The sequence below is a fragment of the Pristiophorus japonicus genome, chromosome 2, assembly GCF_044704955.1.
Source record: "Pristiophorus japonicus isolate sPriJap1 chromosome 2, sPriJap1.hap1, whole genome shotgun sequence".
NCBI lineage: Eukaryota > Metazoa > Chordata > Chondrichthyes > Pristiophoridae > Pristiophorus > Pristiophorus japonicus.
Window position 1 is genome coordinate 346,357,659 of NC_091978.1, and position 23,842 is coordinate 346,381,500.

Sequence of the window (23,842 nt, forward strand, 5' to 3'; positions counted from 1 at the left end):
ATGGAATCTTTTTCATCCACCTAAGAGGGCAGATGGGGCCTCGGTTTAACGTCTCATCTGAAAGACGGAAAAAATGGGTACAACGCTGTTAATTTAGACCCCCACACCTTAGGCACGCACCCTCACATGTCACGCTTTGCCAATCACTTGAAAGGCAGACCGATTCAAACTTTATCAGATGAGGCCAATTGTTGATTCACAACTAGTTTATTTTGCAATTAAGTGAACAGAGAAACATTGATTATTTTCACTACACCATGACCTGATTCTGTATCATTCCTTAGAGCAAAAAAAATTTAATATGACACACCAGCACTATTAGCGAGCCCACTTAATGTTTTCTGGGCAAACTTATCAATGTATTTAACCTGCTCCGTGCCTAGTCAGATCTCTAAATAGGGGAATCTGCCCAGCCCTGGTCTCCCTTACCAAATCCAAACTGAACTGCCCATATGTTCCTCTTTTTCTTTTTGCTACTTCTAACCACATGCAGTCGAGGGCTGTCCATCTGACTTTTGTTTTGTGATCTCCCCCTAGGCCTGTCAATAAAACTGGCTCCGACTCCCTCCTCCACCATGCCCCCCATCTTCCTCCAACCAAGAGTAGATTCTCAGCAGACATCCCATGCTGGGTTCAAAAAAGGATATTCCAATGCTAATAGGTGCGGATGTTTGAAAGAAATGTGAAACAAGGCAAGAAATGATCTTCAATAAATGTGGAGTAAATCTGGCTCATTAACATATTAGCTCTTTATTTCAGTGGTTGGGACTTATGGTTACAAGAACATTTAAAAACACATCATTTAACTGTAACTAAATCACTTCTGTGAAAAAAAATGATCAAAAATCCAAAAATGTAACAGTGATCAACTGGGTCAAACTGACAGAAAGGGCAAGACGGCCAATCTTTGGACAATTCTGTGTCACTCCAGTTTTCTAGCCCACAGGTAACATAGTCAAGATTAAAAAGCCATGTCCTTTAGTTGATGCCAGAGGATGTGTACCGATTTAAAAATAGGATTCAAAGTCAGGTAGATGAGATGTGCGTTATAAATAGGATTGCATTAATAAAACTCATTAACAATGAGATTGGGTATGTATACCCAATGTCTTCAATACTACAGTAAAGGTTGTGAATAGCTTTAGATTCCCACTCCAGCACTGAAACCAACTGAAAATAAGGGACAGTAGGGTTGTAGAGATTAGTAAGGAACCAATGTGTTAACAAAGTGTTTCCAACAGGTAATAAAGGATGATTTGGATGCAATACTCTACACAGTAATACTAGAAATCATGTAAAAAAAATTAGTATATCCACTGATAAACAAATAAAAGCACATTCTAGAGGAATCTTCAAAGATTATTGCAACTATGCTGAATAATATCAGACAGCATGGGCGGGGCATCTTAGCAACTTTGAAAACTGATGATCATTGGGGGAGACTGGGGTTCCAATGTCAGCTTATGGTGCTCTGGTCTCTCTCCAACAGGAATGTTCAAGAAACTCCAGGCAATAAGGTATAAGTAGATTGTCTAAAAACGAACTGGTCAGTATTAGGATTTTCAATGGCACCCTTCTCGATAAAGCCTGCACAGTCTCTCATCTTGATGCATTTTCTTTTATTCCCATTAATGAACAACAGCTTTATTTTAAGGTTGGTTTGCATATTCACATCCCCTTTGCTTGCAGCTGCAGTAAAAAATATATTTTCAATATTCTTCCTTCTCAAGTAGTAATGCTATCCAATAGGCTAGTTTTTCTTCTCCCAACAATGACAAACACACCTGCTGGTGTTTTGCACAATGAAAACAAGGTGCAACTTGACACAGGAACAGTGCAATATAGTGTTCAGTGAAAATTTTCAGACTTCACATTCTCTTCATAGTTTTCTTACTGTTGAAAATGCACAAAGAATGTTCTCAACTCCTTGGGTTGAATGGTGACAGTGAAGTCTTCAGTTTGCCATCTTGTGTCATTTGTAAGATCTATGAAATAAGACGGGATTAGGGAATCAGAACATATCGAATGCTTGAATGCTTTTAGTCAGCAGTTTTAATACCATCGCAACAAAAATTTGTAAAAATATTTTTAACTATTAGTAGATCTCAGTGGTATGGCTGACAGAGTCAGAGGTTATACTGTTGCAACAAGGTGGGGGTGAAGAGGGGTACATATTTTCAGAGAAAGAATTTGTAGAGGTTTTTTTTTTTAAAAAGAGATCACCTGATTGCAGTTGGCAAGGAAAAACTATTTATTTTCCGCGACCCAGAGATAAAAATACATTTGTGGCCTCACATACCACACTCTACCCAAGTAAACCGCCACATATCATACAGAGGAGCAGCATTTTGCCTTTATTGCCATCTTTTCAGGGTATGGCTTTTTGTAGCAAAGGCCAAGAACTTCAGTCCAATATTTTCTTGTCTGCATCTTTTCTTCTTTTAAATATTTTCCCCAATAACACTTGTATTTAAGCAGAACCTTTTAATCAGGGGTCTCGCCATACTTCGATAATGATGGTCCTTATCATGGAAAAAAAGGACATTGTTATGGAACCATTCACGGGAACACTTGGGAAATCTCCTGATTTTTCAGACGGCCCATCCACCCCTGGGTGGGTCTCATAAAAAGCCATCACAGGATTGAGCTCAATCCTGCTTTCATTTCGTACCCACACAGGCACTTTCCATCAGGAATAACCGGACAGCAATCCAGAGCAGGAAGCCTGGCTGTTTTTTTCCTCGCAAGCTCAGGGGATCAATTAATCCCTTCTCATATTTCACCAATATAAAAATGTTATTTTCCCTTTTGGTTCTGTCCTTACCATCTCCATTTAGGATACTAAAGACCAATCCATGTGAGAAAATAATTGCTCAAAAGGCAATTATTATAATAAGCTAGGTGCACTCCAGATACTACTACTTGTTCCCAAATCAAGGGTCTGCTTGAATAGGCAAGCTCACTTTGCCAATGAAGCTAAATGTGACCTTGCGCACACAGTAGTCTGTGATAGCTGGCTGCCGGGTCAACTATGAATCATTTTACTAAAGAGGTACGCACTGGAAATGGTATGTATTTCCACCATAAGCCCTTGGTCTTTTTGACTGATGAACAAATAACACTGACAGATCATCATACATCTCAAGGACACACTGTGAATGGCTGGTCTTGCTGTCACTCGTAAGCATTTCAAGAAAATGTAGGCACAAGTGCCTGCTGAAAATTGTACGCTACCGTCTTCAATCCCTTCAGCTAACAGGAATGGTTCAGGAACCTGCATGAACTTTGGACGTGAGCTTCTCACATCAGCACAGGCGTCTGATAGAAATGCTTTTAATAATGCTTTCTAACAGAAAAATTATATTGTAGTGATAAATTCAATCATTTTCTTGTAAATTGTAATCTTTTACATTGCATTACAAAACTTATTGTCAGTAATAAGTTCTGAGTTTACAGGAGATTCAATACAGTGGCTGAAAACATTTTCAAAAAACATTTTGCACGATTTGATTCATTCACCTTTTCCACTGGGCTCTGAAAGAGGATTTTCATTTTTTTATTTATAGAACTTAAAATGGCTTATAATGTATAAGCAGATGGCAGAGGCAGCAGGGGTGCATTATGCCATTCAAAGCCTGATGACCAAGGCCACAATAATGATGACAGGGACGGGAGGAATTTCATCAGCAAGAGGAAAGACCAGAGGGTAGATGATGATGGCAAAAGACAAACAGAGGCCAGATGAGCAAGCCCACGATGGTGGGCCCCAAGATGTGGGTGGCCAAGGCCCATAAGAGCATCAGCTGTGGGGAGCAGACCAGCAACTGAAACAGGCTGGGGCAAAGGCAGATGGTCTGGGCAGATGGCCTGAGTTCCCAGATGATCCAAGGTGCCAGACCTATGTTGGTGATTGTGGAAACATAGAAACATAGAAAATAGGTGCAGGAGTAGGCCATTCGGCCCTTCGAGCCTACACCACCATTCAATATGATCATGGCTGATCATTTTTGCAACTTTAGTACCCCATTCCTGCTTTCTCTCTATACCCCTTGATCCCTTGAGCCATAAGTGTCACAGCTAATTCCCTTTTGAATATATCTAACGAACTGGCCTCAACAACTTTCTGTCATAGAGAATTCCACAGGTTCACAATTTTCTGAGTGAAGAAGTTTCTCCTCATCTTGGTCCTAAATGGCTTACACCCCTGACCCTTAGACTGTGACCCTTGGTTCTGGACTTCCCCAACATCGGGAACATTCTTCCTGTATTTATTCTGTCCAATCCCATCAGAATTTTATATGTTGCTATGAGATCCCCTCTCATTCTTCTAAATTCCAGTAAATAGTCGATCCAGTCAAGGAGGTGGTGCAGGCATAACTCCTCGCAGATCTGATAGAGGAGATGGCATATTTCATGAAAGATAGTTTCTGGCTTTTATTTTGCCAAAGCAATACCGTAAATATTTGTATAGCATTTTAAACAAGAAAAAAAACTTGCATTTATATAGCACCTTTCACAAACTCAGGATGTCCCAAAGTATTTCACGTCCAATTATTTAAGTGTGGTCACTCTTGGGAATGTAGGGAAATGTGGTAGAAAATTTGTGCACAGCAAGGTCCCACAGACAGCAATGAGATAAATGATCAAATAAACTGCATGTTTAAATATAGTCTGTTTGTGGTGGATTTTGTTACATCATATATACCAATATGAAGGATTAAGTAAAAAAAAACTACAAGCCTATTTAAGAACACGGAGGTGAGAATAAGCTTAGTTTGTAAAAAATCATTTAAAGAGGTAGCGCTCTACATTTGTATAGGGCTCTGTGGATGTGGTGGGGGGAGGGAAGTCAGGGATTGGAGGTTGGAGGTTTGGAATTTGGGGTTCAAAAGGTTGTGAGCTCGGAGTTGGTAGGCTCATCAATTGACCACTACTACCACGGACTAAAATCAGGGAGGGGAAAGAGCACAAGAGGCCTGACATTCCAACTGGCCATTGCAAACAGGTCAGTTATATTGGATCATGTGACTTGAGCAAAGCCTAACCACTACTACTGAGAAAAGGCACCTGGGTGGGCACCAAGCTTCCCAGAACTGTTCACAATGTTGATAGAACAGTGCTCCCGATAATACTAGTTGAGCATAACAAGTCTTCTAAAAACTTCAAGTTAACCATGGACCACGCCATGGGAGATTTGCTGATATGAACATACAAAATTGACAAGCAGGAAAAAAACCAACTGATTCATCAAGCCTGCCTCACTCCATGATGGCTGGAGCATCAAGACAAAATACTTCCTCCCTCCTACCTCCGAGCTATTTGTTTTGTGTACAGCGTGGATCTCCTGTAACACTTTTATGTCATGATTTGTCTTGTCTTTCCATAATGCATGTCATGAAGTATCATCATAGGCAGTCCCTCGAAATCGAGGAAGACTTGCTTTCACTCTAAAGTGAGTTCTCAGGTGCCTGTACACTCCAATATGGGAATTACAGTCTCTGTCACAGTTGGGACAGACAGTGGTTGAAGGAAAGGGTGGTTGGGGAGTCTGGTTTGCCGCATGCTCCTTCCGCTGCCTGGGCTTGTTTTCTGCATGCTCTCGGCGACGAGACTCGAGGTGCTCAGTGCCCTCTCGTATGCTCTTCCTCCACTTAGGGCGGTCTTTGGTCAGGGACTCCCAGGTGTTGGTGGGGATGTTACACTTTATCAAGGAGGCTTTGAGGGTGTCCTTGAAATGTTTCCTCTGTCCACCTGGGGATCGCATGTCGTGTAGGAGTTCCGAGTAGAGCGCTTGCTTTGGGAGTCTTGTATCGGGTATGCGGACGATGTGGCCCACCCAACGGAGCTGGTCGAGTGTGGTCAATGCTTCGATGCTGGGGATGTTGGCCTGATCGAGAACACGGACGTTGGTGTGTCTATCCTCCCAGGGGATTTGCAGGATCTTGCGGAGACATCGTTGGTAGTATTTCTCCAGCAATTTGAGGCGTCTACTGTATATGGTCCACGTCTCTGAGCTAGATAGGAGGGCAGGTATCACTACAGCCCTATAGACTATAAGCTTGGTACCAGATTTGAGGACCTGGTCTCCGAAAACTCTCTTCCTCAGGCGACCGGAGGCTGCGCTGGCGCACTGGAGGCGGTATTGACCCTCGCCATCGATAGCTGCCCTTGCTGATAGTAGGCTCCCGAGGTATGGAAAGTGGTCTACATTGTCCAAGGTCACGCCGTGGATTTGGATAACCGGGAGGCAGTGCTGTGAGGCGGGCTCAGGTTGGTGGAGGACCTTTTTTTATTGTAAGGCCCATACTTTCGTATGCCTCGGTGAAGATGTTGACGATGGCTTGGAGTTCAGCCTCTGAATGTGCGCAGACGCAAGCGTCGTCCACATACTGTAGTTCGATGACACAGGATGAAGTCATGTCATGAAGTAACAGTATTGTAGTGGTTATGTTAGTAGTCTAGTAATCCAGAGTTCATGACTAATAATCAAGTAATAGTTCAAATCACACCATTGCAGCATGAAAATCTGAATTTAGTTTAAAAAAAAGTCCAGAAATAAAAAGCTGGCACCATGGATTGTTGGACTTCAAAAGTTGAATTGTTGTAAAAGCCCAATGTCCTTAAGGAAGGAAACCAAATGCCATTACACAGTTTGGCCTATATGTCACTCCAATCCCACACCAATGTGATGACTATTAACTGTCCTCTGAAGAGGCCTAGCAAACCACTCCATATCGACCTTACCATTGATGCCCACATCCAGAGAATGATTTTTTTTTTAAACTATATATACTTACCGCCGAGACCTCCAAGTAAAAGGCACTCCATAATGCCACCCACCTGACTTGAGATTTTTGGCCCAAGCCAAAGACCCCTCCCACTATTCTTCACTTCCCTGGTCAGGTCCCCTCCACTCCCTGATGCCAGCATAGAGCACTCACCATATCCCACCTTTGTCACTGTATACACGGAACGAGAAGAGGAGAGAGACAGAGAAAAACAGACACAAGATGCACAAAAACATAACTGGAGAAAAACAGAAGAGACTACAACAGTAAACCAAAAAAGGGGGAGAGAAATATGAGAGAGACAGAAGGGAAGGAGCACAAACATCGATGTACGCTGCTCTCTGACACAGAGACAACAGACACGCCAGAGAAAAAGAAAAAGAGAGCATATTCTCCAATTCATCATGAGCAAGGTCACAGATGATCCATAAGGCCACTCATGCATGTAGACACATAATGGCTGAATCATGATATAATGGACAGGAAAGCCTCACATTTGCATTGTTTTTAAACAATATATTAAAATATGTATTATATTCGTTGAAGGGAAGAGGGGTGGAGGGGGTCAGACAGGAAAGAGAGAAGGAGAGAGCAAGTGCTGGAGGGGATGAGGAGAACTAGTGACAATGAAAACTTCCTTGCTAAACACAGGAAACTACACAGGGCAACTCTCATAACACACTATATGCAATACCCTGTGTGCAAATGTGTTGCCGTGTTTCCTACACTGCCATAGTGACTACACTTCAAGAGCACTTAATTGGCCTGGAACGCACTTTGCAAAGTCTGGGGTCGTCAAAGGCTCTATATAAATGCAAGTCTTTCTTTCTTGCTTATTTAAAAATAATACCCATCACTCAAATATTCAGTCAAGCACCAAAACCCAAATAATTTCCCCAATTTTGTTGAAGCCTTAGAATGGGTACATTCAAACATTTTATTGGGAAATTCGTACATTTTCAGAAATTTATTTTGTTTAAAATCTTATTTTGGCGATTAGAAATATCAGTTACAAAATAGGTTGGATAAAAGATGTTTCAAAAAGCATTTGAAGTGATTTGATTAACTCACCAACATACTGAAACAGTGATATGTTTCTATACAGTTTTCCCATTAAAATGTTAACAAACAGAAACTCATTATAAATGTTTATACAGGCAGTCTCCATTGTAAATGTTGTTATAAAAAGCACACCCAAGGTGCACACTATAATAAGATTTTAATATGTAAAGGAATGTACACACACCTCAAAAAACACCTCAACCCACCCAGTTCCCGTTTCTACAGGCACAAAACTGCAAAAAGCAGCTGCGACATCACGAAAAATTATTTTGGCCAATAAAGTAGAAATTTCACAAGTTTTGAGCAGGGGTGGATGTTTGAAAAGAAAACCTTTTCTCCCCAGGATAGTAAACATGTAGAGCAGAATGCCCACAGAGACGGTTCATTTGTAGTCAAGTAACACTATCAAATTGGAGCAGATCTGTTCGGGAGACGGGAGACGGTGGTGTTAGAGATGTTAAACAGCACCGCTCCATTTTTTCCATGAGTGGTGGGGAAGGAATTTAGCGTTCCTTAAATTAGCGGGATCAACGGATAGGTTGATAGTCGATGATTAAATAATCATACAGTCACTGGATGGAGCAGTTTGATGATATGCATGGTGATTTCTTGTTCCAGACTTGATGTTCAGTTTTTGTTTCAAATTCTGTAATAGCATTCTGTTTTTTTTGTTCATTAAAATATATTAGCACAAGTATGATTTCGGTATCAATGCATATTGGTACCAATGCACTAAATAAGACTATTGATAACATAGGGATATTACATTAGTTAAGAAATATTCATAGAAAATTGCTCTGTTAAAGTTGGGGGGAGGAGAATCTGGACAGGATTGTGTGGTCTGTTCAAGTACGTCTATTAAAAAAGTTTTAGAAGCTTTAAACTAGTTAACTAGGTGTGAAAGTTCAAGTCTGGTCATCGATTTGAATCAAAACCACTTCCTAGAATATCTAAGACAGCTGTGAAAATTGCAGTTTGAAAGAAAAAGAGTAAAAAAGTGATGACAAAAAGTGGATTGTATTTAGAATTAAAAAGTTGTGTAAATCCAGAGAGCTGGCTTCATAGATACTGGCCTCCAACCCAAACAAGCAGAAGTATACAAGCAGCCATAACTGATCTGGGAGTGCTTTCATGTGGCTACTAGGCGTCACAAACAAAAGAAATGTTCCATTCACAGGAATTTGGTGTCCCTTACTTTGAAAATCTCAAAATGAATTTTAAAACGGTAAATTGGAGTAACTCACTCATATCCTGTTGCTGTGCTGTTCTCCACTTCCAGCGTTTGAGCGTGTTAATGTCCCAGATTCCTGTGAGTGAGCGCTCTTCAACAGACACCACTGTTCCCAGCACCTTCAGCAGGTCCTGTCAGAGGTTTCATGTAGAAAGAGAATTTAGACTTTATTGAACTGATGGAGGACTCCAACGTTATGTAACTGGTCTGCAAATAAAATGCCATTGGTTACCAAAAACAAGATATAATTTAAAACGGGTTCTTTTCAGAATGGCAGGCAGTGACTAGTGGAGTACCGCAGGGCTCAGTGCTGGGACCCCAGCTCTTTACAATATACATTAATGATTTAGATGAAGGAATTGAATGTAATATCTCCAAGTTTGCAGATGACACTAAACTGGGTAGCGGTGTGAGCTGTGAGGAGGACGCTAAAAGACTGCAGGGTGACTTGGACAGGTTAGGTGAGTGGGCAAATGCATGGCAGATGCAGTATAATGTGGATAAATGTGAGGTCATCCACTTTGGGGGCAAAAACACGAAGGCAGATTATCTGAAGGCGACAGATTAGGAAAGGGGGAGGTGCAACGAGATCTGGGTGTCATAGTTCATCAGTCATTGAAAGTCGGCATGCAGGTATGGCAGGCGGTGAAGAGGCAAATGGTATGTTGGCCTTCATAACTAGGAGATTTGAGTATAGGAGCAGGGAGGTTTTACTGCAGTTGTACAGGGCCTTGGTGAGGCCTCACCTTGAATATTGTGTTCAGTTTTGGTCTCCTAATCTGAGGAAGAACATTCTTGCTATTGAGGGAGTGCAGCGAAGGTTCACCGGCCTGATTCCCGGGATGGCGGGACTGACACATGAGGATATACTGGATCAATGGGGCCTTGATACACTGGAGTTTAGAAGGATGAGAGGGGATCTCATAGAAAGTTACAAGATTCTGACGGCACTGGACAGGTTAGATGCGAGAAGAATGTTCCCGATGATGGGGAAGTCCAGAACCAGGGGACACAGTCTTAGGATAAGGGATAGGCCATTTAGGACTGAGATGAGGAGAAACTTCTTCACTCAGAGAGTTGTTAACTTGCGGAATTCCCTACCGCAGAGTGTTGTTGATGCCAGTTCACTGGATATATTCAAAAGGGTGTTAGATATGGCCCTTACGGCTAAAGTGATCAAGGGTTATGGAGAGAAAGCAGGAAAGGGGTACTGAGGGAATGATCAGCCATGATCTTATTGAATGGTGGTGCAGGTTTGAAGGGCCGAATGGCCGACTTCTGCACCTATTTTCTATGTTTCTATGTAAAACGCAGTTTGGTTCCTCTGCTGCAAATCTGCTGCCATCACCCCTCAGAAAACCAATTCTTGACCCCTCTATCCTTGTAAACTACTGTTCCAAACTCCTTTTCCCCTCCAAAGTCTTCAACATGTTGTGGTTCCCAAATATGTGCCCATCTTTCCTGGAATGCCAAGTATGAATCCCTCCAATCAGGTTTCCGTCCCTGCCACAGTATCGAAATGGCCCTTATCAAAGGCACAAATGGTATCCTATATGTCTGTGACAATGGTAAACTATCCCCCCTCGTCCTTCTCAACCTGTCTGCAGCCTTTGACATGGCTGATCACATCATCCTCCTCCAACGCCTCTCCAATGTCGTCCAACTGGATGGGACTGCACTCACCTAGACAGATTCTTATCTATCTAATCGTAGCCAGAGAATCACTTGCAACTGCTTCTCTTCCCACCCCCGCATCGCTACCGCTGTTGTCCCCCAAGGATCTATTCTTGGATTCCTCCTATTTCTCATCTACATGCTGCCCCTCGGCGACATCATCTAAAAACACAGCGTCACTTTCCACATGTACACTGACAACACCCAGCTCTGCCTCACCACCACTTCTTTCGACCTTTCCAATGTCTCTAAATTGTCAGACTGCTTGACCAACATGTAGTACTGGATGAGCAGAAATTTCCTCCAACTAAATATTGCGAAGACCGAAGCCACAGTTTACTGACCCTGCCACAAACTTCATTCCCTAACCATCGACTCATCCCTTCTCCTTGACAACTGTCCGAGGATGAACCAGATTGTTCACAACCTTGGTGTCATATTTAACCCCAAGATGAGCTTCCAACCACACATCTACTTCATCACTAAGACCGCCAATTTCCACCTCCGTAATATCGCCCAACTCTGCCCCTGCCTCAGCTCATCTGCTGCTGAAACCCTTATACATGCCTTTGTTACCTCTAGACTTCACTATTCCAATGCACTCCTGGCCGGCCTCCCACTTTCTACCCTATGTAAACTTGAAGTCATCCAAAACTCGGCTGCCCGTGTCCTAACTCGCAACGTTTCGTTCACCCATCACCCTGTGCTCACTGACCAACATTGGCTCCCGGTTAAGCAACGCCTCGATTTTAAAATGATCATCCTTGTTTTCAAATCCCTTCATGGCCTCGCCCCATCTTATCTCTGTGATTGTCTTTCTGCCCTACAATCCTCCGAGATAACTACAACCCTCCAATTCTGGCCTCTTGAGATCCCCAATTTTAATCGTTCCACTACTGATGGCTGTGCCTTCAGCTGCTAAAGTCCTAAGCTCTGGAATTCCCTCCCTAAATCTCTCCACCTTGCTTCTATCTTTCCTCCTTTAAGACACTCCTTAATACGTACCTCTTTGACCAAGCTTTTGGTCATCTGCCCTAATGTCTCCTTTTATGGCTTGGTATCAAATTTTGTTTGATAACACTCCTCTGATGCGCCTTAGGATGTTTTACTACATTAAAGGCGCTATATATATCCACACAAGTTGTTGTTGTTATTAGGAGAAAAGTTGATTATGTTTGTACAATAACAACCTAGTAAAACAGCAATCATTATGAATTAAGATCCTGCCCTAAACAATCTCTTTTTTTTGAAGAAACGACATTCCAAATGGACTGTGGAAGTCCTACCAGATGGTGGTATCTAGACTTCCTAAAAAGCTTTTGATAAAAGTCTATTTAAGTTCATAGGGGTGGGAGCTCAAGGTAAAACCTAGAAATGCATTTTAAAAAATGGCCCAACTGTAGGAACCTGTCAGTAATTGTTAAAGGAATTATGTCAAGGTGAAGGAGTGAGGGGGGAAATTAACTGAATGGGGTATCACAGTGTTGGGGCCCTACTGTTTCCAATTTACAAAATTACTTGGATTCAGAAGCACAAATTGGTCAAATTGGCAGACAATATCAAGTTAGGAGGGCAAGTTGAATCCAAGCTGGTAGTTTGGGAGCTACAAAACAATACGTAAATGGACAGAACACTGGCAAATTTAATTTAATCCAAGCAGAAATACTGCACGCAGGAAGAAAAAAAGTCACTCAATGAAAATTGCTGAAATAGCCATGGATGAAGTTTAAAGACACTTTAGTAGACTCAACATGTCCAAATAATGCAGAGCAGCAACTAACAAACCATGTAGAATGCTGACCAATAAAGCCAAAACAGCAAAGTATAAGTCAGAGGAAGTCATGCTTAAACGCTGTAGGGCTATAGACCATACTTCAGAGTATGGTGCACAGTTCTGGTCTCCATGTTATAAAAATAATAGAGGTACTGGAGAAGGTGTAAACAAGATTCACAAGGATGATACCAGAACGGAGATGATTATAATTATCAGGAAAGCAGATCAGGCTTGGGCTTTTTTCTCTAGAAAAGCAAAGGCTGAATGGTGATCTCATAGAGGTCTTTAAAATTATGAAGGGGTTTGACAGGGTAGGCATAGAAAAGATGTTTGCATTTGTGGGGGAAACCAAAACTAAGGACCATAAAAATAAGATAGTCACTAATAAATCGAAGAGGGAATTCAGGAGAAACTTCTTTATCCAAAGAGTGGCAAGAATGTGGAACTCGCTACCACAAAGTATAGTTGAGGTGAATGGTACAGATGCATTTAAGGGGAAGCTAGATAAGCACATGAGGGAGAAAGGAATAGAAAGATATGCTGATAAGGTAAGATGAGGAGGTGTAGGTGGAGAGGGGTGGGAATAGGCTTGTGTGGAGCATAAGCATCAGTATAGACCAGCTGGGCCGAATGGTCTGTTTCTGTGCCGTAGATGCTATGCAATATGTTCTGGTCGGATCACATCTATAGTACTGCGCCCAGCTCTGGCCTCAGGGGAGGCACTCAGGCCTAAGACAGTGAAGAGCAGAGCCGTGACACTAATCCCTTGTGTAAAAGGACTGGTTTATAAGGAATGAGTAAATTAACTTTCAGCTTTTTAAGCTTCTTCGAGGGATACAAGATAGTAAATGGTATATAACAGTTAGATCTGGAATACAACTTCAAACTAGACCATGAGAGTAGGACAAAGAGACACAGGTTCAAACTAGTATAAAAACAAATTTTGGACTGATGTCAGGAAGTGCTTCTTCACACAGAGTGATCAATATGTGGAGTGACCATCTCGGTCAGGTGGCAGAGACAAAATGCTAGGAATCATTAAGAAATAGTTGGATGCTGTGAAGGGGGACGAACTGTTGGGTTTTGAAGTGGAGTGAACAGCCATCCTAATCTGTATCTATTTTGATATCTTGTGAAAGAAGAAAACAAACGTTTCAATCCTGATCTTTTAGAAGTTTCATGAGCTCATATTTTTGTTCTTCGACTTAGTAGTTGGCGGGGGAGGTCGAGGGAAGAGAGGAGGAGCACTTATTGAGTGCACCACAATTACCGCATCACAATCAACTTCCTCTTCATTTCCTAACTGATGTCAGCATTTTTTCCACACACAGCTGACTGCTCTCAAATTCATGACTATCTGTATTATTTGAGGTAGAGAGGGAGGTGAACTCAATTATCTCAATGATAGGCAGTAAAACCACTTGGGAGAAAACAATTTATGACTCAAACTGGTACTCGACAGAGTTTTAGAGCTGGATTTTCCAAGGGGTCAGCGGGCGAAATCGGTAGAGAGTCGGGTGGGAAAGTGTTTTTTTTCCCCTGGTGGGTTGGGACCCCGCTGTCACGCGACTTCCCAAATGTCGGGTCTGTCAGCGCTGAGCAGATCCAATATGCAGCAGCAGAGCAGACAATTCAGGTCATTATGACCTTGTTTATCAGAGGATTAACAACAATTTTGAGCTCACATTTAGAATTTACCAGCTCACCCATGGGGGTCCACGTTGCTCGGGGATCACATCAGGTAAGCAGGTCGGGAGTTGAATGGTCATGGAATCAGCTGATTACTTGACCGCTTAAAATGTGCCACAAAAGCTCCAAGCTCACAGCTGTTCACTTTCCAAGCTCAGAAGCAGTTGCTTACTGCATTTGGAAAACAGATTGAGCTTTATGCAAGCGTTAGCAGTTGGTGATGCTTTCGCATTATGGGCCGCAAATCTCCTCGGTATTTGCACAGAGACACTCGCGTATCATTGCCAATTACATGGCTTAAACGATCGTGGAATTTTGGACATAATTGAATTACACGTACAACTATAACACACCCATATCTCCTCACTGTTTTACAACCATTTATCAAATCACTCCCCCTAAACGCATCTTACACATAATACTGGCCACGCCCTTGCAAGTTACAGAGCCTCATACACGAGTATACTGAAATTGCACTTGCTCAGAGACTCTTAAAATCACGACCAGATAATCAGGTGCAGCAGGAAACAATGGCATAAAGCACATTAAACATTGGAAAGCTTCTCCAATTGTAGGTTCTTAAACATACTGTGCCTAATGTTCATGAATGATGGTTGAATGAGTTCATATTTTAATTTTCATACCTAAAGGAGGAATATATGGTGTGAGTTTGGTGCTTTTTTGGGGCCTCGATTGTTTATGCTGATTTTCGTCCAATTTTATGTTTGGACCAAATCTGATTAGATTGGCATTCTCTGGTTGGCAACCAGTAACTAGTCGGGTGCCGCAGGGATCAGTGCTGGGACCCCAACTATTTACAATCTATATTAATGACTTGGAAGAAGGGACTGAGTGTAACGTAGCCAAGTTTGCTGACGATACAAAGCTGGGAGGAAAAGCAATGTGTGAGGAGGACACAAAAATCTGCAAAAGGACAGACAGGCTAAGTGAGTGGACAAAAATTTGGCAGATGGAGTATAATGTTGGAAAGTGTGAGGTCACACACTTTAGCCGAAAAAAATCAAAGAGCAAGTTATTATTTAAATGGAGAAAGATTGCAAAGTGCCTCAGTACAGTGGGACCTGGGGGTACTTGTGCATGAACACAATAGGATAGTATGCAGGTACAAGAAGTGATCAGGAAGGCCAATGGTATCTTGGCCTTTATTGCAAAGGGGATGGAGTATAAAAGCAGGGAAGTCTTGCTACAGCTATATAAGGTATTGGTGAGGCCACACCTGGAATACTGCGTGCAGTTTTGGTTTCCATATTTATGAAAGGATATACTTGCTTTGGAGGCACTTCAGAGAAGGTTCACTAGGTTGATTCCGGGGATGAGGGGGTTGACTTATGAGCAAAAGTTGAGTAGGTTGGGCCTCTACTCATTGGAATTCAGAAGAATGAGAGGTGATCTTATCGAAACGTATAAGATTATGAAGGGGCTTGACAAGGTGGATGCAGAGAGGATGTTTCCACTGATGGGGGGAGGGCATGATCCTAGAATAAGGAGCCGCACATTTAAAACAGAGATGAAGAGAAATTTCTTCTCTCAGAGGGTTGGAAATCTGTGGAATTTGCTGCCTCAGAGAGTTGTGGAAGTTGGGACATTGAATAAATTTAAGACAGAAATAGACAGTTTCTTAAACGATAAAGGGATAAGGGGTTAAAGGGAGCGGGCGGGGAAGTGGAGCTGAGTCCATGATCAGATCAGCCATGATCTTATTGAATGGCGGAGCAGGCTCGAGGGGCCGTATGGCCTATTCCTGTTCCTATTTCTTATGTTCTTATGGCAAGTAATTCCGGCATATCTTGAGGTTGGGAGAATGGACACATTTTCAGGCCTAACTTACAGGATATATCCATGCAGAAAATTCCAGGCCATGCATTCTCTACTTGCACCAATGGTGCAGTGTGTTGGTGGTTGGTCACATGGTGTCTGCAGTTTACAAACTATACTGTGGGACATGGCAAGATCAGAGTAAAGCAAAGAAAAGTACTGCCTCAAATGCTTTGCATTTATATATTTGCATTTTACTGAATCTATATAGCATTCTTTATTTTCCAGAGACATCACAGATTCTATGCTTAAGAACTGCTCAGAGAAGAAGTAGCAATTTAAGAGAATGTAAAATCTATACAACTTGCAATAATTTATATGCCAGAGACAGCAGAGTTTATGCATATCTATTTATTTTCATTTGATGCCAATAAGATTTGAAATCTATGAGAACTATATAGAAAAAAGTCAAAGCTAAAGGCACGATATCTGAATGTGCAAAGCATTTGTAACAAAATAGATGAATTAATAACCTTGAAGCTGTAACTAATAGGTTGGACAAAGAGGAACCAGTGGATGTAGTGTATTTCAATTTTAAAAAAACATTTGAAAAGATGCCACACAAGAAGTTATTACACAAAATTAGAACTCATGGGATTGGGGGTAATATATTAGCATGGATTGAGAATTGGTTAATGGACAGAAAAGAGAGAGTAGGAATAAACAGGACTTTTTCAGGTTGGCAGGCTGTAACTAGCAGGGTATGTCAAGGATCAGTGCTTGGGCCTCAGCTATTTACAATCTGTATTAATGGCTTAGATAAAGGGACTGAGTGTGACATATCCAAGTTTGATGATGATACAAAATGAGGTGGGAATATAAGCTGTGAGGAGGACACAAAGAGGCTGCAGAGTGATATAGACAGGTTGACTAAGTGGGCAAGAACATGTTAGATATAGTCCTTAGTACTAGGGGGATCAAGGGGTATGGCGAGAAAGCAGGAATGGGATACTGAAGTTGCATGTTCAGCCATGAACTCATTGAATGGCGGTGCAGGCTTGAAGGGCCGAATGGCCTACTCCTGCACCTATTTTCTATGTTTCTATGGCAAATGGAATACAATGTGGGGAAGTGTGAAATTATCCACTTTGGTAGGAAAAACAAAAAAAGCAGAATATTTTTTGAATGGTGAGAGATTGGGAAATGTTTGCATTGAAAGGGACCTGGGTATCCTTGTACATGAATCACAGGAAGTTAATATGCAGGTACAGCAAGCAATTAGGAAAGAAAATGGTATGTTAGCTTTTGTTACAAAGGGATTAGAGTACAAGAGTAAAGAAGTCTTACTACAATTATACAGGGCATTGGTGAGGCCACACCTGAAGTACTGTGTACAGTTCTGGTCTCCTTACCTAAGGAAAGACATACTTAGAGGGAGTGCAACAAAGGTTTACTAGACTGGTTCCTGGGATGAGGAGAATGGCTCGTGAGGAGAGATTGAGTAGACTAGGCCTAGAGTTTATAAGAATGAGAGGTGATCTAATTGAAACATATAAAATTCTTAAGGGGCTTGACAGGGTAGATGCTGGGTTAATGTTTCCCCTGGCTTGGGAATCTAGAACACAGGGTCACAGTCTCAGAATAAGGGATAGACCATTTAGGACTGAGATGAGGAGAAATTTCTTCACTCAAAGGGCTGTGAATCTTTGGTATTCTTTACCCCAGAGAGCTGTCGATACTCAGTCGTTGAGTACATTCAAGACAGAGGTCGCTAAATTTTTAGAAACTGACAGAATTAAGGGATATGGGGATAGTGTGGGAAGGTGGAGTTGAGGTACAAGATTAGCCGTGATTTTTTTGAATGGCGGAGCAGCTCAAAAGGCCAAATGGCCTACTCCTGCTCCTATTTCTTATGTTCTTAGAAGTAGAAATTATGTTCTCATGTAATTAATCCCCGATAATAATTTCTAACTGTAGATCATAGCTAGTTCTCAGTGCATTGAAATAAAACACAAAAAATACGTTTAGCTAACGATATGCAATATTTTCCTTCCAATGATTTTCATTTTCTGCACCTCAATATCATTTCCGTCAAATTGCTTCAGAAAAAACTAGTTTTAGATGGTATTCCATTTATCCTGGAATCCATTTTGCAATGTAAGCCCATTGTCTATTTTAAGTCCCATTATGGCTGGGAATTTTCTCAGAGCTTCTCCTGTTTTGCCGCCTTAACTTTGATAGAAGTAAACAGGGTTTCCACTGAACGTCCACCCAGGTTATAGCAGCGCAGTGGGAGAAGTCCCAAAGAAATTCCCTCCATATGTCTCATACCATTCCCTAATTAAGATGGTGCGCATAACCAATCACAATGACCCAATTGCAAAAGGCAGAGGTTAAATCACTCCCTTGGAAAGCACCTCAACTTTGCTCAATAGGCCCCAAGACAAATCAGATGAGATCAAAATTTATTACGTTAAGAAAATTAACCAGCAGGAACATAGAAACAGGAGCAGGCCATTTCAGCCCTTCAAGCCTGCTTTATAATCTGAGGAAGGACGTTCTTGCTATTGAGGGAGTGCAGCGAAGGTTCACCAGACTGATTCCAGGGATGGCTGGACTGACATATGAGGAGAGACTGGAGCAACTGGGCCTTTACACACTGGAGTTTAGAAGGATGAGAGGGGATCTCATAGAAACATATAAGATTCTGACGGGACTGGACAGGTTAGATGCGGGAAGAATGTTCCCGATGTTGGGGAAGTCCAGAACCAGAGGACACAGTCTTAGGATAAGGGGCAGGCCATTTAGGACTGAGATGAGGAGAAACTTCACTCAGAGAGTTGTTAACCTGTGGAATTCCCTGCCGCAGAGAGTTGTTGATGCCAGTTCATTGGATCAATTCAAGAGGGAATTAGATACGGCCCTTATGGTTAAGGGGATCAAGGGGTATGGAGAGAAAGCAGGAAAGGGGTACTGAGGGAATGGTCAGCCATGATCTTATTGAATGGCGGTGCAGGCTCGAAAGGCTGAATGGCCTACTTCTGACCTATTTTCTATGTTTCTATAATTGCAGGACTACGATACAAGTTTCCTATAATACAGTACTGCTAAAAAGAGGAATGACCGACAGACCTTCAGGTTGACTACCACAGGTTGGGACAGGACAGGGTCTTCTCCCATTTCATACAAATGCATAATTCTCAGTAGAACCCGATGGAAGTCTGGGTCAGACTGTTTAGATTTACCTTAAAAAAGGAAAAAAAGAAAAAAAAGATTTGCATTTATATAGTGCCTTTCACCACTACCGGATGTCTCAAAGCGTTTTACAGCCAATGAAGTATTTTTGCAATGTAGTCACTGTTGTAATGTGAGAAAGGCGGCAACCAAATTGCGCAAAGCAAGCTCCCACAAACAGCAATGTGATAATGACCAGATAGTCTGTTTTTTTATTATGTTGATTGAGGAATAAATATTGGCCAGGACATTGGGGATAACTTTTCTGCTCTTCTTCAAAATAGTGACATGGGATCTTTTACATCCACCCCAGAGTGCAGACTGGGCCTTGGTTTAACGTCTCATCCGAAAGACAGCACCTCCGACGGTGCAGCAGTCCCTCAGCACTGCATTGGAGTGTCAGCCTAGATTTATATGCTCAAGTCCCTGGAGTGAGACTTGAACCCATAACCTTCTGACTCAGAGGTGAGTGTGCTACCTACTGAGCCACAGCTGACACTAAAAAGCTACATTAGCTATTCAGAAGTAGAGATTTAAAACAAATAGAATATTTTTTAGTCAATTGACAGAATGCAAAGCTATTCCCAAATAAGTGGGGTGCCTCACAATATATACAAGATTTTTTAAGCACAGTAGAAGCTTTTTATTCAGTATTGCTCAAGTTGATTTGTCTATCATAGGAAAACAAAACCAGACAAGCGTGCATTAGCTACAGTCTATAAGATAATGAAACTGAAATTTAAATGGATATGAAAAATTTGGAAGAAGCATACAAATAGACTGCTATTTAATCTCTGCACTTCTAATAAAGTACATAATTTCCACATATGAATGCAAATACAAAATAAGGGTGTTGGTTTTAACGCTACCTGCTCAGCAGAAACTGGGCAGGTGGACAGTTAAAAGTGTGCAGGGTACTTAGCCTCGCTTGAAACTTGACCCTCTCCTGACATTTCCAATATTAGTCTGCAGGAACATAGGAACAGTCTGCTCTGCCCTTCAATTAGATCATGGCTGATCTGTACCTCAACATAATTTACCCTCTTTGCTCCATATCTCTTGATTCCCTTACCCAACCAAATTATATCAATCTCAGCCTTAAAAGCTCCAATTCCCAGCAACCACAGCCCTTTGTGAAAGAATTCCAAATTTCTATTACCCATTGTTTGAAAAAATGCTTTCCAAGAACTCTCTTAAATGGCCTAGCTCTAATTTTAAGATTATGTCACCTGGTTCTTGATTCCACCATTAGAGGGAACAGTGTCTCTTTATCTACGCTATCAAAACCTTTTAACATTTTTAAACATCTCAATCAGATTACCCCTCAACCTTCTATTCTCAAGGAAATACAAGCCGAGTTTAAGCAACCTTCCCTCATAATTTAGCCCTCTAACCCCCAGTATCACTCTGGTGAATTTGCGCTGGAAATTCTTCAAGGCCAATATATCCTTCTTGAGGTGCAGTTTAAAAGCTGAGCCAAGTGTGCAGTTTAAGTTGTACGGTTAACACTAGGAGTCAGGCCGAAGGAGTGTGGAATCAAGGCAAAGGGAGGAAGCTGCAGATTAATGGGTGACCGGCAAAAAAAGCCTTACCCTACAATAGGAGCGCGTAATATCAATTCTTGCTCTATTCTGTTAACTATCACTTAAATACTTACATATATTGATGTTTTATTTGTTGGCAATTAAATAGCCACTATAAACCGTATTGGGGTCAGTCTCGAACCATTCGACCGTTTCTCCACAAATTAAGAAACCACATTTAATCTGTTGATGTCCCTTTGCAATGTCCTGCTTCCACTACTTACTGGCCCTCCTAATTTAGTATCACCTGAAAACTTGTGTATATAACTCTCTATACTGTCATCTAAGTCATTAATAAATATGGTGAAATACTGAGGCCCCAGAACAACTCGCTGAGAAACAGCAGTTGTCACATCCTGCCGATAAGAGTATATACCCTCTATCCCCACTCTCTGTATCCAACTCCCAACCAATTTCCAACCCAAGTGAAAAGGCTACTTCCAATTCTGCGCGCTGTAAGTTTTGCCAATAAAATGATGGTAGCAGGAAGGAGCCTCATGAATTTATGCAGAATTGGAATTTTATTATGTCAGCAGGACCCCAATGGCATTTTAACCAGGGAAGTAGCGCTGGCTTTCCCATCAGGCTAAGAAAGGTCAGCAGCTGGTGTGATAGACAAAGTGGCCTACTGGGTGAGTCAAAAAAATTCCAAACACTTCCTGCTCTGAGGTCCACAAAGTGAGTCACGGCCTCCTCTTTTAATGATGTTGGTTGAGGGATAAATGTTGGCCCGAACACCAGGAAAACTCCCTTGGTCTTCTACAAATAGTGCCATAGGATCTTTTGTGTCCCCCTGAGTTGGTTCAAAGTCACCTCCAACTGTGCAACACTATGTTTTACTGCAAAGACAAATAATGAGAGCTGGGAGAGGATCCAAATTGCAATCACTTGAGCGATTGTATGGAGAAATAAATGGGTAGAAATATCTTGGTACGACACAGCAATCAAGGACTGTAATTTGAAATTAAATGAATGCAAAATAGTTTTGACAGAGCTAATGCTTTTCACATCATCCCTTTTCCCAATACAGTAGCAGGCACTTGCTGTAGTCATTTCATTAGCTCACAAGCAAGAGAGCTGGCAAGCAACCTGCTCCCAGGTCAAAGGCACTTTGTGACCGACCACCAAGAAAGAATGCCATCACAGCCCAGGTTTAAACCTGCCTGAAGATAATCACCAAGCTTCAGCTCACACTGTTCCTTTTGACTTAATGGCCAGGATCAAGGTATTCAACAAGCAGTGCTTAGAATGTTGCAATTCCAGGTTGCTAATATTGCACTGTCTAACTGCTGCAGCTTGTTTTAAACATGGCTGTTCAATAAAAACAAGTGCAATAGAATTGCTTGAGTAGCTGACAGTAGCCCCATCCATTCTTTCCCCAGTTTTATTCATTACAGTTTGCAAATTCATTGTAGTCAGCAACCAGCGGGTGGTGGAAAACAGGAGGATGAGAAACTGAGTGCAGAACTTTTATGCAGAACTTCTATAAACAGGTCAGTAAAACATTTAAGTGGCCAATGAATTCTGATACTAATGCTCTTCATAAACTCAGTAAACATGTACAGACAAGAACACATCAATACAGTGCAAATTGGTAATGCAGCTTACTTCGAACTAGATTTTGCACATGTTCGGTGTGGTTTGAGTTATATCGCCAACCGGGCAAGCAAAGCGTGAGGAGATGAAGGTTAGGTGGGAGAAAGATAGAATTCGCTGCAGTGTCACCATGGGAACGGTGTGATGGGAAAAGTGCCTCATTTCCTGTGGAATACACATCATAACAAGAATCGGTATCAGTGTAAAATGACAGAAACATTGACCAGGGGTTGTCTGCTTGTGCACTGAGCAGTCCGTGATTTTATCCCCCACTGATTTTAATGGACAAAAAAAATCATAGGCTGGCAAGTGCACAAGGAGAAAACCTCATCCATTATACCTTAAATACTACTGGTTGGATGATACAATGCTGGATAGTGCGAATAATACATTGCTAACATTTCATGAGACCTAAATAAGCCTGTTTGTTTTTCAAAGATTAAAATCAGGGAAATGTTCTCATTTTCCATTAATGAGAACATTTCCCTGACTATGCCAACATCAACTGCATCAACATACAATGTATCATCAAAAGATCAGCCATCATGGTGGGTATAAGCCTGAAAACAGTGGCCGCAACACAATAAATTAAGCTAATTGCATAAATAAAATGGCAAAATTATAACTGGTGAATTTAAGCAGGTGGCTTAACGAGACAAACGTAGCATGTGAGCAGGGGAAACAGCACAACATTGCTGTACTAACACACAGAACTTTTCCAGTTCTGACAAAGGGTCACAGATCTGAAACATTAACTCTGTTTCTCTCCACAGATGTTGCCTGACCTGCTGAGATTTCCAGCATTTTCTGTTTTTATCACATAAAAGTAGAGACAGTTTTATAACAGCTGATTACCAAAGAGAAAAATACTACTAGCAGTGTTACAGATCATGGCTGACTTTATAAGCATCTGTTATCATAAAACCACAATAATTGCACAATGTCAGGTAAAGGACAAAAACAGATCTTATAAGGCCGCAGTAGATCAAATGAAAGTTCTTGTCTGGTATGCTGGACATCAGATATATTACAGCACAAGTGGTGTATAACACTTAGAGTGCACATTATATTAAAAAAAAATATGTCTACTTGCTTTTTAATACACAAGTAATATAAGGAAAGATACAAGGGTAACATTTACGAGGCTGCATTTCCATCGCCTCACTTGATGAAAGCATGGATTAGAGAATCGGAAATTGTCACTGCAGATTTATAGGTCGACAGCCAATACCAGGATGTCCATCAAGCCAGCATGAAATCCGATTATATTTTTGCAATACACTCATTTTTGTGCAATGGGTTTCTTCCCTATCTCCTTCCTTCAAATTCTCTTCCCTTATCTCCCATCCTCTCCTGAAGGCACTGATATGCCGGGGTGCAGTCACACGAGTGGCAGCAAGCTATTCAAATGTCGAGGGCCTTATGGCTGAATTTG

General features: G+C 41.6%; 1 protein-coding gene across 1 annotated transcript in view; it reads right to left on the reverse strand.

Moving 5' to 3' along the window:
* Positions 1-751: 751 nt before the first annotated feature.
* man2b2 (mannosidase, alpha, class 2B, member 2) overlaps positions 752-23,842 on the reverse strand; it is a 79,483-nt gene continuing 56,392 nt past the window's right edge. Inside the window, 4 exon segments of the mRNA XM_070872267.1 lie at positions 752-1,985; positions 9,095-9,212; positions 19,127-19,239; positions 22,420-22,572. Of these exon segments, the coding sequence (XP_070728368.1) occupies positions 1,891-1,985; positions 9,095-9,212; positions 19,127-19,239; positions 22,420-22,572 (479 nt within the window). The 3' untranslated portion in view covers positions 752-1,890.